Source organism: Conger conger, chromosome 2 (genome assembly GCF_963514075.1).
Source record: "Conger conger chromosome 2, fConCon1.1, whole genome shotgun sequence".
In the NCBI taxonomy this organism is placed as follows: Eukaryota; Metazoa; Chordata; class Actinopteri; order Anguilliformes; family Congridae; genus Conger; species Conger conger.
Window position 1 is genome coordinate 29,561,625 of NC_083761.1, and position 13,276 is coordinate 29,574,900.

Consider the following 13,276-nt stretch of genomic DNA (forward strand, 5'->3'; position numbering starts at 1 on the left):
TCTAAAACCATACAAAAAGTAATATGTTTAAGTTGTTTAACAAATCTAGATAAAAAATACCAGGAAATAAAAGATGAAATTTGGATCTATCATCACATCTACATCTTTTGACCTCAAACTCAATTGTCTTCAGTGTATAGCAAAAAGAAAGGAATTGATTTTGCCGTTCCAATACTTTTGGAGGACACTGTAGAAGTGGAAAGTTTGCACCTTGATGATGTATACGGGGGCGTGGTCACGCAAACACGCAGTCAGCACCAGTAAGATTTGGGTTGTTTCGGCACTTATGCTGTAGGACAACCTGAAAACAACATATCCTCTGACTCTGATAATGTTGATGGGTCACAGACAGCAGGAAGTCATGGCATGCAAGGGACATGCAACCAAATACAAAATATGACTCTTTTATTTGACATTATGTTCAAACATTGTACAAACCTCAAGGTACAATGTTGCCTCAAACATTGAAATGGGGGATTACATATAATAAGAACAGTTAGAGGGTCAGTCAGAGGGTTGCCAGTTTGATCCCACCCTGGTTGTGTCGAAGTGTCCCTGAGCAAGACACCTAACCCCTAAATGCTCCCGATGAGCTGGTTGGTGCCTTGTGTGGTAGCCAATCACCGTGAATGAGAAGCACTGTGAATTTTACAACACTTTGGATAAAGGTGCTATATAAATGCTAACCATTTACCAAAAGTGCTGTAATTACAACATGGTGAAACCAACATTTATAAAAAAATATCCTTATATAAAAACTTTGACCACATACAAATTGTTTTATTCCAAACAGAGAAAATAAAATATTAAATCAGAAAAAGCAAAAAAAGGTTACCCAAAACTAAGTAGTGTATTTTTTTCATTTTTTGTGGCTTAATCGACAAAGTGTACACAGCTCAGGCATATAGAATTGAAATACAGAACAATATAAATGATGTCTTGCACATGCAGTAGAATCAAATAATCCTACAGTTCAATAGAAATATTTTCCTTTGTAGCCTCCGGGGTCCTGACGTAAGGGAAAAGTACCCGTATGCGTTGCTCTGGTCTTTTGGCTTCGGTGGTTGTTTCGTGCTCCTAGGGCGTCCTTTTCCTTCACAACAGACCTAAGATCATCTTTTCGATCCCAAGACGACCCAAAACATCGCATGTTCATTTTTATTCTGATCCAGGATCAGCTAATTAGGGCAAGAGGCAAAATGAAGCAATACTTTATTCGCATACTATTCCCATAATACCTTGCACAGTTAGATTTTTTCACCATTCGTTTCCCAAGATGGCGGACAGGCGGCGGCGACGGAAACGCGCTTCCCAGGATAGTGAAGAGGAGGATGAATCTGGTTCTGGTACAGAGAGCGGAGGGTCCGGTTCCGCTGGAGGAAAGACACGAATAACTGTCCCAGAGCCCGTGGTGGTACCAACAGTTCGTATTCGGACGAAAAGCGAAGAAGAATCGGAATGTGTGAGTGTTCCGTTTCTCATCTCTATTGCATGCAATTGGTTCTTTCCAAGGAAGCTAACTGGCTAGCTAGTAACCAGAGTGGCTATACACAGGCCACACGGCCTTAGTAACGCACATTTATTCAAACGAAGAAAAAAATCTTGAAGTAACCGATGATCTTGACTATCAGAACAGTGGAATGGGGCTTTCTAAAAAAAAAAAAAAAAAAAAAATTTATATAAGTTTTGCTAATCGACAGTTTACAACTTACTTTTCCCCGCGCGGTGTGGGAAGCTAGCTATGGCGTTTGGTTCCGTAGCTACATGATTCTCTTGACTGTTATGATTAGATCTAAATACTAAATCTAAACTTCGTAACGAGACGGATTATTGGTGCTTGTATAAAAAGGTCGTTAGCTATTTGGTCCTCTTTTCAAGTGAAATAAATATGAAATGCTGTATGGTCATAGAATATGGCAATAATAAATTCGAGAGCAGCAACATGGCTAATTGGGAAACCAACTAAACATGTAACTTATAGCGTTAGCTAGCAACACATCAGTGCTACGACAGAGCCGCTTATTGTTAACGAATCCCAGTGTTTCCCAATAATTAACGAAGCCAAAGTGTGTTTTACTCTCATAATAAACATAACAGATCGATATATGCATCCTCCCTTGTTGCTGCATGCACACGAGATGAGAGCGTGGCTTTGACGCCGACTGTAGTCTCTCTTGAACGGCTCTTGTCCTGCATCTCAACTTCCGCAAGCCATCGACCCAGAACGCGTTGAGTAGACAAGAGTGTTGAACTTAATTATCTCTTCGCTGACTATAGCGACATGGATGTGTTTACAGCAGTTTAAAACAATGTTTCCAAGCATCACGTTAGTAAACTTGTCACTGGCCTATTCCCTGTGGTAACACTCGCTACATTTACGTCGATATGAGCAAAGTGGTTACAATGCTCTGCCAAATTAAAACTACTAGCCAGAATCGAGTTGACAAAGCTATAGTGGCTTCAGAAAGTACTCAGTCCCCTTCACTTTTTGCACACTTGGTGTTATAAATTTAATTTTTAAATCGATAAAATTGCCATCTTGAAAATCACTCTAGACCTGGGGTGTCAAACTGAATCCCTAAGGGGCTGCAGTATCTTCTGGTTTTTGAGGTTTCCTTTCAATCAGCTGTCAATTAAGGCCTCCAGAACATGGAGTGTCGATTCTTTAGCCAATCAATGACTTAAATGCACCACAGGTTCTGAGAACAAACCGAAAACCAGCAGACACTGTGACCCTCCAGGACTCGAGTTTGACACCTGTGCTCTAGACTCAATAACTCATAAGTGAAAATGTTTCTAGGAATCTTAAATCTCTCACTTACACAAGTATTCAAACTCTTGATTCTGTACTTTGTACAAGCAATTACAGCTTTGAGTCTTCTTGGTTAAGTCTCTACTAGCTTTGCAAACCTGGATTTGAGCAGTTTATACCATTCTTCCTGGCAGAACCACTGAAACACTGTCAGATTGGATGGGAACCATCTGTGAGCTGCCATCTTCAGGTCTCTCCACAGTTGTTTTATTGGGTTCATGTCTGGGCTTTGGCTGTCCCAAACCTGATACTTGTCCCAAAGCCAGCTTTCGTGTTGAAAGGTGAAACATCAGTGCAGTCTGAGGTCGCATGCACTCTGGAGCAGGTTTTCTTCAAGGACCTCTCTGTTTTTGGTTGCCTTCATCCTTCCCTCTATTCTAACTAGTCTCCCTGTCCCTGCAGCTGAGAATCTCCCCCATAGCATGATGCTCCCACTGCCATACTTCACCGTAGGTATGGTATTACCCAGGTGATAAGCAGTGCCCAGTGTTTGCCAGATATAGTGCTTGGAGTTCTGCCCAAAGAGTTACATTTTTGTCTCATCAGACCAGATCATAATTTTCCTCATGCTCTGAGATCTTTAAATCTTGTTTGGCAAACTCCAAGCAGGCTTTCTTCCAGAGAATATCTTGAGCGACTAAATGTTTGGTTGTCTTATGCCTTTTATTTGAGTGTCTTAGCTGCTGCTGAAAATTTAATCTACAACACCATAAAGTTTTCAAAAAGTTTACTTTCTGAAGCCAATGTATTTCTACATTGTAATGCATAGCTTTATAAAAATGTTTTGTTATCTGCTAGAAAAAATATTATGTCATTCTCTTATAATAAATAAGAGTATTTAGTATTAAAGTGAGTGCAGTATGTTTGTGTTGGTTGGCACTTCCATTCAAAATAGCTCATTTTGAACCTCAATATCTCACCCATTTCAAAACGACTCTCAATTTTGCCCGGCCAGCCGGCCATTTCGCAGGTCTTTTACGATGGCAACAGTCTCGTCTACGTTGTGCCATTTTGGTGTCATGAATACCCTTAAAAATTAGCATAAAATATTAAGATTGATATTTTCTGCACAAAATATAAATCCTATAGATCCCAACACAAGATAACTCATCTAATTTCATGACTGTACTTTTTAAATTCTAAATTTCGACCCACAGACTTAACATGGCGAACCACAATGCTAACTTGACTGCATCTAATTAATGCTCTAAAGAAAAAAAAATCTATAAACGTTAACTTGAGACTGTTATGTACAGCAACATTATTGTGTGCAGGTTGTCGCTAGGTGACACGATAGGCTAAAAGCAGCCACTCTGTCCAAAGTGGAAGGCAAACTCTCAATTTGTGAAAGTTTCAGAAACAGTTCAGCGAGGGTGGCCAAAAAGGGGCCAGATAGCTTGGTGTACATAAACAGAAAACTTTCAGCTAAATAGCAGCCTCTAACTGAATTTCAGTGAAACGGTTATGTCTTCTGGCCACGGTAGTTTTTAAACAGTGGAACTGTGTACCGTGGTATCATTTGGGGATTTTTTTAAACGGTAAAAAAAAATTGGATACTGCCCAGCTCTATCGTAGAGTAGACATTGTACATGGTTGTAGCATGTTGTCAGAGACCGGTGCTGATGCCTTAATGAAGAGCAGGCTGATGTTCGCGTGAGGGCTGATCAATTTCATTTCCTGTCTTTCAAGGATTTCTCTTAAAATATACTTTCTTGTGATTAATATTATGTAGTGTTAATCAAATGTATTATATTCATGCAGTTGGAATAACCTCTGCTTGAAACCTGAACATTTTTGGTATTCGTGAGCTTAGTAGTGGGGTTCAGAGCAGTTCTGATAGTAAATTTCCCTCCATAATGTTTGGCACAAACATTTATTTGCATCCGTGCTCCCCAATATGTGATTTGTAATAGTTACGGTGCACATTGTCAGATTTAAAAAAAGGGCATTTTTATTCACCATGTAGAAATTCCAGCGGTGTTCATGCATAGTCCCACCCATTTCAGGGCGCCATAATGTTTGGCGCTCAGCTATGTTATGTAAATAAAAGTAGTCCCGTTTAGTATTTTGTTGTGTGTTTTTTTCAGCCATCTTTAGCTCATGTTTGTGTTGAGGGCTACTCCCCTTAAGTTTTTTATAATTAAGTTTTGTGCTGCCTCCACTAAATTGGTCGTGTTACAATTTTTGCTTTGTAAGCATTAGCCTTTTCTTGCCATCAGTCATAAAAAAATGTGCACAATTCGACAGTTGCAAATCATGAGTTTTGCAAAGAGTCACCAGTATACATTGACTATTTAGCCTAAATTAGCCTTCAAATTGAGAGCAGTTAGCAGGGAAAAAGACACTGAACTTAAAACATAACTTAAGACGTGTCCACCTGTCCTCTGCAAACTGCTGCACAGACACGACATCCAAGCTTTCAAAAGCAACAGCAATATCCTAGACAGATTTTTTTTATCATATAGCCAAGTTGCATTTCATGGGCATAATAACCAGAGTTACGGATTGGGGGCGGGGTTGGAAATTAGGCAGCAGCTGCTCATGATTGTGTTGCTTAGGATGCAAAATTATACAACTAGATACAAAATACAAAAACAATAAAAATCTTTTTCTCAGATCTTATTAAAGGTTATTTTTATATATTTTACTTTCACCATGTAGAAATTACAGTGATGTTTATACATAGTCCCCCCCATTTCAGGGGCCCATAATGTTTGGGACACATGGCTTCACATATGTTTATTTCCTCAGGTGTGTTTAATTGCCTCCTTAATGCAGGTATGAAATCTCTCAGCACCTAGTATTTCCATCACCTTTGGAAACTATGATTTCAATTTATCAACGGGAAGTTGAGATAAACCAACATGATGATCAGAGAGCTGTCTTTGGGTGAAAAGCAAGCCATTTTGAAGCTTAGAAAAGAGGGGGAATCTATTGTACAAGCATTGTGGATAGCTTGTACAACTTGGAATGTCCTGAAAAAGAAAAACTGCTGGCGTACTAAGCAACAGACATTGAACAGGCCAACCAAGGAAAAAAACAGCAGTTGATGAAACATTGTGAAAACTGAAGCGAAATCCGAAAACAACAGTCAGTGACATCATTGGGCAGGGGTGAAGCTATCTCAATCAACCGAACATAACCCTATTGAGCATGCATTTCACCTTCTGAAGATGAGATTGAAGGGAAAACCCCCCTGAAACAAACAACTGAAAGAGTAAAAGCATGGAAAAGAATTACAAAAGAATGCAACAGTTTGGTGATGTCAATGGGTCACCGGCTTTATGTAGTTATTGCAAGCAAGGGATATGTTCCCAAATAATGTGTTATTACTTAAATACTCTGTTCCAATACTTTCGATCACCTAAAAATTTGCTTAACTCTTGTCTCATGTTCATCTTTTTATCTCAATTCCAAATGTATTCAGTCTGTTGCAGAAACATTGGAAACAAATGAATTGGCCTTGCTGTTCCAGTACTTTGGGGGGGCTGTATATAGTTTAATACTTGGCCCAGTTTTATTTTCCAATTTGGGTCTGGTCATAATTATATAAATATTTCATGTTTATATATTCGATTGTGTTTTTGGTTTTCTCATGCCAATATTTTGGAGTAATAGCTGCATGAATAAAGTCTTGCAACATATTAAGTATTGGTTCTGTCATCAAGCCATGGTTGGCCATGGTTTATGTTTTTCACAACAGTCTCCTCTACATGAACAAACCTGAAACGGTGTATTCATTGCATTATATCTGAACTGAAACAATCCAAAAAAGTGAAATATTTCTATTACTAAAGCCTGCAGAAACATCAAGGGTTAATTCAACAGGAAAATTTGTCAGTAGAAATAAGTATCTACTATTGTAATATCTACTGCATATCAGGCAACAGAATGATGGATGGAAGCTCATTTCATACCTTGGACCCTTGATGACTTCAAGCCATTTAGCCAGCAAATGTGTTGCATGCCATATCAGTGTTATTTACATCTGAAACTAGTGCCACCCTCCCAATTCCCATAGACATCCATCTAATTACAAAGAGTCCGTAAAAAAAGAAAAAGAAAAAAAAGAAAGATATCCAGACCTTGATGTCGATAGGTCACAGTCATCAGGATGTCTTGTTATGCAAAGGATAAGCAACCGAATACAAAATGTGACTTATTTCACATTGTTAATTTGCCTCAAACGTTGAAATGGGGGTCTTCATAAAATACTGTAATTACTTCATGGTGAAACCTGAATGTATGAAAATACCTTTTCATAAAAGCTCTGGGTCTGCATGCTTTGACCACGTGTGAATTGTTTTATTACAGAGAAAACCAGTAAATGTCTGCACAAATGTATCCAGCATGTTGGGAAGGGCGTCAAACAATTATTTTCTGCATTTCATCCGATAAAAACCTTTTTGGGTCCTCACCGGTTTGCATCCCTCACCGGTTTGCATCCCTTATAACGCTTGAATAGTTTTGACTATTTAGCTGAGTGCTGTCTTAAATCTAAATACATTCTATGATGTGATGAGAAAAAACGTTGTTTGTTAAACAATGTTGCATTGCAGTCATCTCTGATTATCATTTCTTTGTAATCGTAGACTACTTATTGGTCTTTAATTCTGCAAAACATTTTCTTTATAAATGGTAAATGGTTGGCATTTATATAGCGCCTTTATCCAAAATGCTGTACAATTGATGCTTCTCATTCACCCATTCATACACACACTCGCACATCAACGGCGATTGGCTGCCCTGCAAGGCACCGACCAGCTCGTCAGGAGCATTTGGGGGTTAGGTGTCTTGCTCAGGGACACTTTGACATAGCCCGGGTGGGGGATCGAACCGGCAACCCTCCGACTGCCAGACGACTGCTCTTACTGTCTGACATGGGGCGACATATTGTTAATCAAGCAAAATCAATGGGAACTGGTTGAGTACCGTACTGCTTGATTTTAAGGTAATGCTTTGTCCCTTTTTTCCAGCGCATCAGTCGCCACTATATATATATATATATATATACAGTCCCGGCCAAGAGTTTTGTCGCATGAGTGGACAGAAGTGACAATTGCTAATTACCCAAGCTAATAAAGTTAGAAAACAACACAAATTAATCATAAGTGTCTAAAGTGTATTCGAAGTGAGCAAAATGACATTTCAAAATTGTTACTAAATGTTACAGCTTGATAATGATCAACAGGCCAATTTTGGCTTGACTAAAGTCTTGTCGCAATGGCCAACTCCAATTTCTAGGCCACAGTGAATAAGGAAGAAACAAACAAGGGGCTTGATTAGTCAGCTGTAGGTAACTTTGAGCTATAAAAGCAGAAATTTTACACTTTAAGCCATCAAGTTCATGCTCAACATTGCTTCTGTCAACATGCCCAAGATCAAACCAGAAACCCAAGTGCTGATCATCAAGAATCTCAAGTCCAAGTCTCCTGCTGAAGTTGCAGACATCTTCAATGTGTCTAAACGGCAGGTGGAGAGGATTCGCAAGCGCTACCAAGAGACTGGCGATGTCCATGAAAGACCCAGGTCGGGCAGACCGCGCAAGACAACTGCTCGAGACGACAGTTGGCTGGTCCGACTGCCAAAAGCCAGCCCCATGTCAACCACCTCACAGCTCCAGGAGGAGTTGACGCCAGCAACACCTATTTCGTCAAGAACTGTACGTCTGATTCTTGCTCACAATGGTCTTCACGGTCGTATTGCTGCTCAGAAACCAGCGCTAAACAAGAGACAGCTAAGAAACGGTGTTGCATACGCCAAGGCCCACAGCCTGATGGAAGGTTGGACAGCAGAAAAGTTGAGCTCCATCCCAAGCGCCGCCAATATTGTCAATGACCCTCTGGGGCCCGTCTGGACCCACGGTTCACCCAGAAGACAGTCAAATTTGGAGGTGGAAAGATTATGGTTTGGGGTTACATCTAATACGGAGGTGCCCGGGAGATCTGTAAGGTGGATGGTAACATTGACAGTGCCAAATATCAACAGATTCTTGCCTCCCAGTACATTCCCAACTACAAGAGGGGTCAGATTTTTCAACAGGATGGAGCTCCTTGCCATACCTCAGGTTCCACTATGAAGTTTCTCAGGGGGAAGAAGATCAAGGTCCTTCAGGGATGGCCAGCACAGTCTCCAGATATGAATATTATTGAGCATATCTGGGGAAGAATGAAGGAGGAAGCTTGGAGGACCAAGCTGAAGAACTTGGAGGAGCTTTGGGATGCCTGCAAGGTGGCCTTCCATGCCATCCCCAACGACTTCATCAACAAGCTCTACGACTCTCTGCCAAACCGGATGGCAACTGTTCTGCAGGCCAAAGGAACCCATACAAGATATTAATTTCTTAACTTATAGTCCATGATGAAATACTAGACTGATTTTTCATTTGGTATTTTATTTACTTTTTGAGAAAGATAAAATTTATTGATTATAATTTGATTTGTGACAAGACTTTTGTCCAGGTAGAAACTGGCTTGTTCATCATTATCAAGCAATAAACCTTATAAGCATCTATGAAATTTTTGTTTTGCTAGTATATATATCAACCTTTTATGAATTATTGGTATACAAAAATCACTATAGGCTATTTATTGACATGTATTAATCAGCATAATCACGATCAGTATGCATTTTATTGCTTGATCTATAATAAAAACGACAATGGCCTAGGCTAATCTGTTTAAACGTAAGGTTAGTGAATGCCTTTGAATCGCAAGGTGCGTCACTACTTGTCACTTGTTTAATCATTAAAAAGTGAAATGATCACGTTATATGATTACATTTTTCCTATAATTTGTGGCTTGAGTGCTATTATTGCTGCTAATTTTGGAGATATTTTTTTGTATACATTTTGGATACATTTGTATTTAATATTTTTTAAATTATTATAGAAGTATTTCATAGTTTGAAAGCTTGATAACTTATTTACTCTGGCTTGCTCATTGTAGTGATCTTTTGTGATCACTTATCAGTAAAGCTGGCGATATGAATGTGTTAACTCTCCCTGCTAGGTAGGAGAAAGATTTATTACCATCATGAATAAATAGTGAAATGTTTGCGAGCTACCCTGCTTGGTCTCAAAATTGATTGCATTCTTCAAGAAACACATCACTAATTCAATTCTTGTACTATTCTACAGGAAAGTGAAGACGCCATTGGTGAGGGTAAGTGTGTTGGGTCATTTTTATCCGTTCATGTTTTCCACAAGGCGACCTAGAAGAATGCAACTAATGGTTTTAAATAATATGCCTTAGTAGGTAATAGTTTCAAGAGATTACTTTATTGTATTGTATATTATTGTATTGTATATGTTGTATATGTATTGTATATTATATTAATGTATGTTATTAGCTGAATGCTCAGCGCTCACCTTCTAGTAACCAACACAAAATACAGTCTGCTTTTATCAACAATTGTAGGCATGTTCATGATACCCTTGTCTTGACTGTGTTTGCAGCTGTGTTGTCTGACTATGACAGTGCTGATCCAGAGGACAACGGTTCTCACTCTGAGGTAAGTTTGGCAGCAATTGAGCAATAGTAGGAATGTCTTTGTTTGTAAAATTTAGAACCAGAGATTAAAAAAATATGTATATATATTTTTACAATTGAAAAGAGAATCACTCATGGAACCCATGCAGTGAAGGAGTCTTGGTGGAGGAGTTCACTGTTTTGTGTGTGCCAAACATTAGGATTTTCAGATTTGTGCTGGAATTGTAATGGGGTCTTTCTGTAAGAAATCAACCCAAGGCGTGCGGGGTGACCACTCCAGTTTTGCTGAAACGTGTGTGATATATTCAACAGAGAACCTACAAAACATTTGATTGGATTTGTCGTTCTTGAAATATTGGCTCATAAAAAAGGTGTAGTAGCCCCCAAAAAGTCATTCATGAGTGGAAATTTGGGTTTTTGTATTTGGAGCATCCTATCTTTGGCATTAAAGCAGGGAAAAGCCTGAAAACATGTACTCTTGACACACTTCGGTCCACTTTTCAGATTATGTAATTATTTTCATAATACTGCTTAGAAAAACAATTATAGTCATTCATAAATGCTAAATCATACTGCTTAGCAGTTTCTTTCCAATATTTGATGTCTTGCTGCATCAGCACCACTTGGTGTATGACTTGCAGAGTTCTAAGGCTTGAAGTAGATATTTTGGTTAAGCACAGCAAACGGTTCTTTTTGAACCGAGCTAACCGATAAAATTTTTTTTATTATAGGCTATCATACCTTCATTCCTATTATAGATTCATTCTGGTTGGGATCTTTCTACCTTCCCATCTATGCTAATATGAGGACATGCTTGTATGAGGAGTAGCATTTCATCCAGAAGCAACATTATCTGTTTAACCTAGGGTGAGGAGGAAGAGGAGGTGGTGGAAGGTGAGAAGTTCAGTGATGAAGAGGGATCCAAACGACCTGAGCCTAAATCTGACACCAATAAGCTTGCTGGAGATTTGGTGGTGGAGGAGGAGGAGGAGGATGAAGAGGAGGTGGTGGAGGAGGTGGAGGTGGAGGAGGAGGATGAGGAGGGAGGGGGTAAAGAAGTGAAGTCTGACAAAAAGGGGAACCTGGCAGGAGAAAGGCAGAGTGGGGATGGACAGGTATGTTGCCTCTATTTGCTTTCTTGGTTTTGTCGTCAACTGCCTTGAGCCATCTTTGTTTTCTGACTCACTGTCTTTGCCTGTTGCAGCTTTTTGTATTTGGGGATGACGGTGGTTGCTGGCTGTTCATTTCCCCTGTTTATTACCAGACTTGCTACTACAGCTGGGCGATATGGCCTTAAATCAATATCACAATAATTTGATTCATTTACCTCTAATAATAAATAGTTTTTGTTGTTCAAAAACAACACTTTTAAGTTACCATCACAGCTTCCTGACAATAAAGCAATGCTTGCACGCACCTCTTATGTATTACAAGCAATTTTAGGAAATAATGAAATAAGTCTTGTAGTGTACACATTAAAATATTTAACATTTAATTGGTTATTTAACAGTACACATTGGCAATTAACATATTTATATTGAGACTGTAATTAACATGATTGAGCATTGACACTGCACAATGCTCATTTAAGACAAATATAGAACTTAACTATCAGTTAAGTTAATATTAAATTAACTGTAAGTCTCACATCTTTCATGGTAGCCCCCAGAAATATTCAAGCAAATATAACAATGTAAGCTATCTAGCTAAAAGTATAGCAGCTAATGAGGGGATAAAACTATATGCTTGCTAACGTCACTGACTGGAGATGACGTTAGCCGTCTATCACATTTTCTCATCTTTACATTAATATACAGAGTGCTAAGCATTTTTCTTTTTTTACTTCTTAATTAAACCCAACATATGTTTCACCAGAAATTTGTTTAACAAATCTTTTCCTGCTGTATAGCTAGTTAACTGCCTCTTGTTAGATGTTAGGCCGTATAATTTGAGAAAAGAGAATAAAGTTCCAGATCTAGAACATTTATCATGCATAGGGTATAGGGTATTAATTAAACAATAATAATTAGTGGCTTTTAGGTAGAATTAATGAACAGAAACGCTTTTCAAGTTAGTATAGCCTAACAGGGTAAATAACAAAAAAGGCAATTTAAGTGCAGCAGCCCAAAATAATTGTTCAAATGAAAACACAATAAATAAAGTGAAAGGCAAATGACAAGCCTATATGCTTTTCAAAATGAACTAAAATAATGAAAAGCAAAAGCTATCTTGGGCTATAACTCAAGATAAAGTAATTCTATTTCACAGGTATTTCCTGGTGACCCTCGACAATAATGGAACAAGTTCAAACTTTTTTTTCTGTTGAATGTTTGCAAACAAGCAAACGGCTTAAACACAAACATAAACGGCATCAGATGTGTTCGTTGCACTCAAACATTTTCTGCTGATCGCAGAATTTGAACACACCTCTGGTCAAATTAGTTAACCTTAAAGAACTTAAAGAAACTTTAAATGAAGTTTCCTTCGCAATCTAATTATATTAATACATTTACAGACTTTCATTGTTTTTTTTTTTTTGTAATTTGAGCTTACGTGGTATGAAAAAATATTAGTACTATTACTCCTGAATTTTGGTATTGACTTGTTTAAGTATCAGTTCTCGTGACATCCCTAGCTTAATGGCATATCGTTAACTGGCCGTAATGCTGTTGGACTAAACAGTTGCCATAACATTATATAGAAGCAGTAATTCCAGTGTCTTCCCCTCCTTTCTCAGGAAAGCACAGATGACCCAGAGAACAAGTCTGACAGCAAGGCTGGCAAGAAGCTGGATGATGATGAAGATCGCAAAAACCCAGCCTACATCCCTCGAAAGGGTCTGTTCTTTGAACATGACGTGAGGGGGCAGGCCCACGAGGAAGACATTCGGTGAGGCCTGTGACAGAGGGGAGGCCATTTAGCCCAGAAGAATTAAAATGCAGTCAAAATGAACAGATGCAAGCGATTCCATAGG

At 38.7% G+C, this 13,276-nt stretch overlaps 1 protein-coding gene across 1 annotated transcript in view; it reads left to right on the forward strand.

Annotated features, from left to right (window-relative positions):
- Nucleotides 1-1,065: 1,065 nt before the first annotated feature.
- The window catches only part of casc3 (casc3 exon junction complex subunit), a 28,455-nt gene continuing 16,244 nt past the window's right edge, over nucleotides 1,066-13,276 (forward strand). The window contains exons 1-5 of the mRNA XM_061229460.1: nucleotides 1,066-1,462; nucleotides 9,951-9,975; nucleotides 10,269-10,324; nucleotides 11,169-11,417; nucleotides 13,040-13,191. Coding sequence (XP_061085444.1) covers nucleotides 1,277-1,462; nucleotides 9,951-9,975; nucleotides 10,269-10,324; nucleotides 11,169-11,417; nucleotides 13,040-13,191 — 668 coding nt within the window. The 5' untranslated portion in view covers nucleotides 1,066-1,276. The remainder of the gene's footprint in view (nucleotides 1,463-9,950; nucleotides 9,976-10,268; nucleotides 10,325-11,168; nucleotides 11,418-13,039; nucleotides 13,192-13,276) is intronic.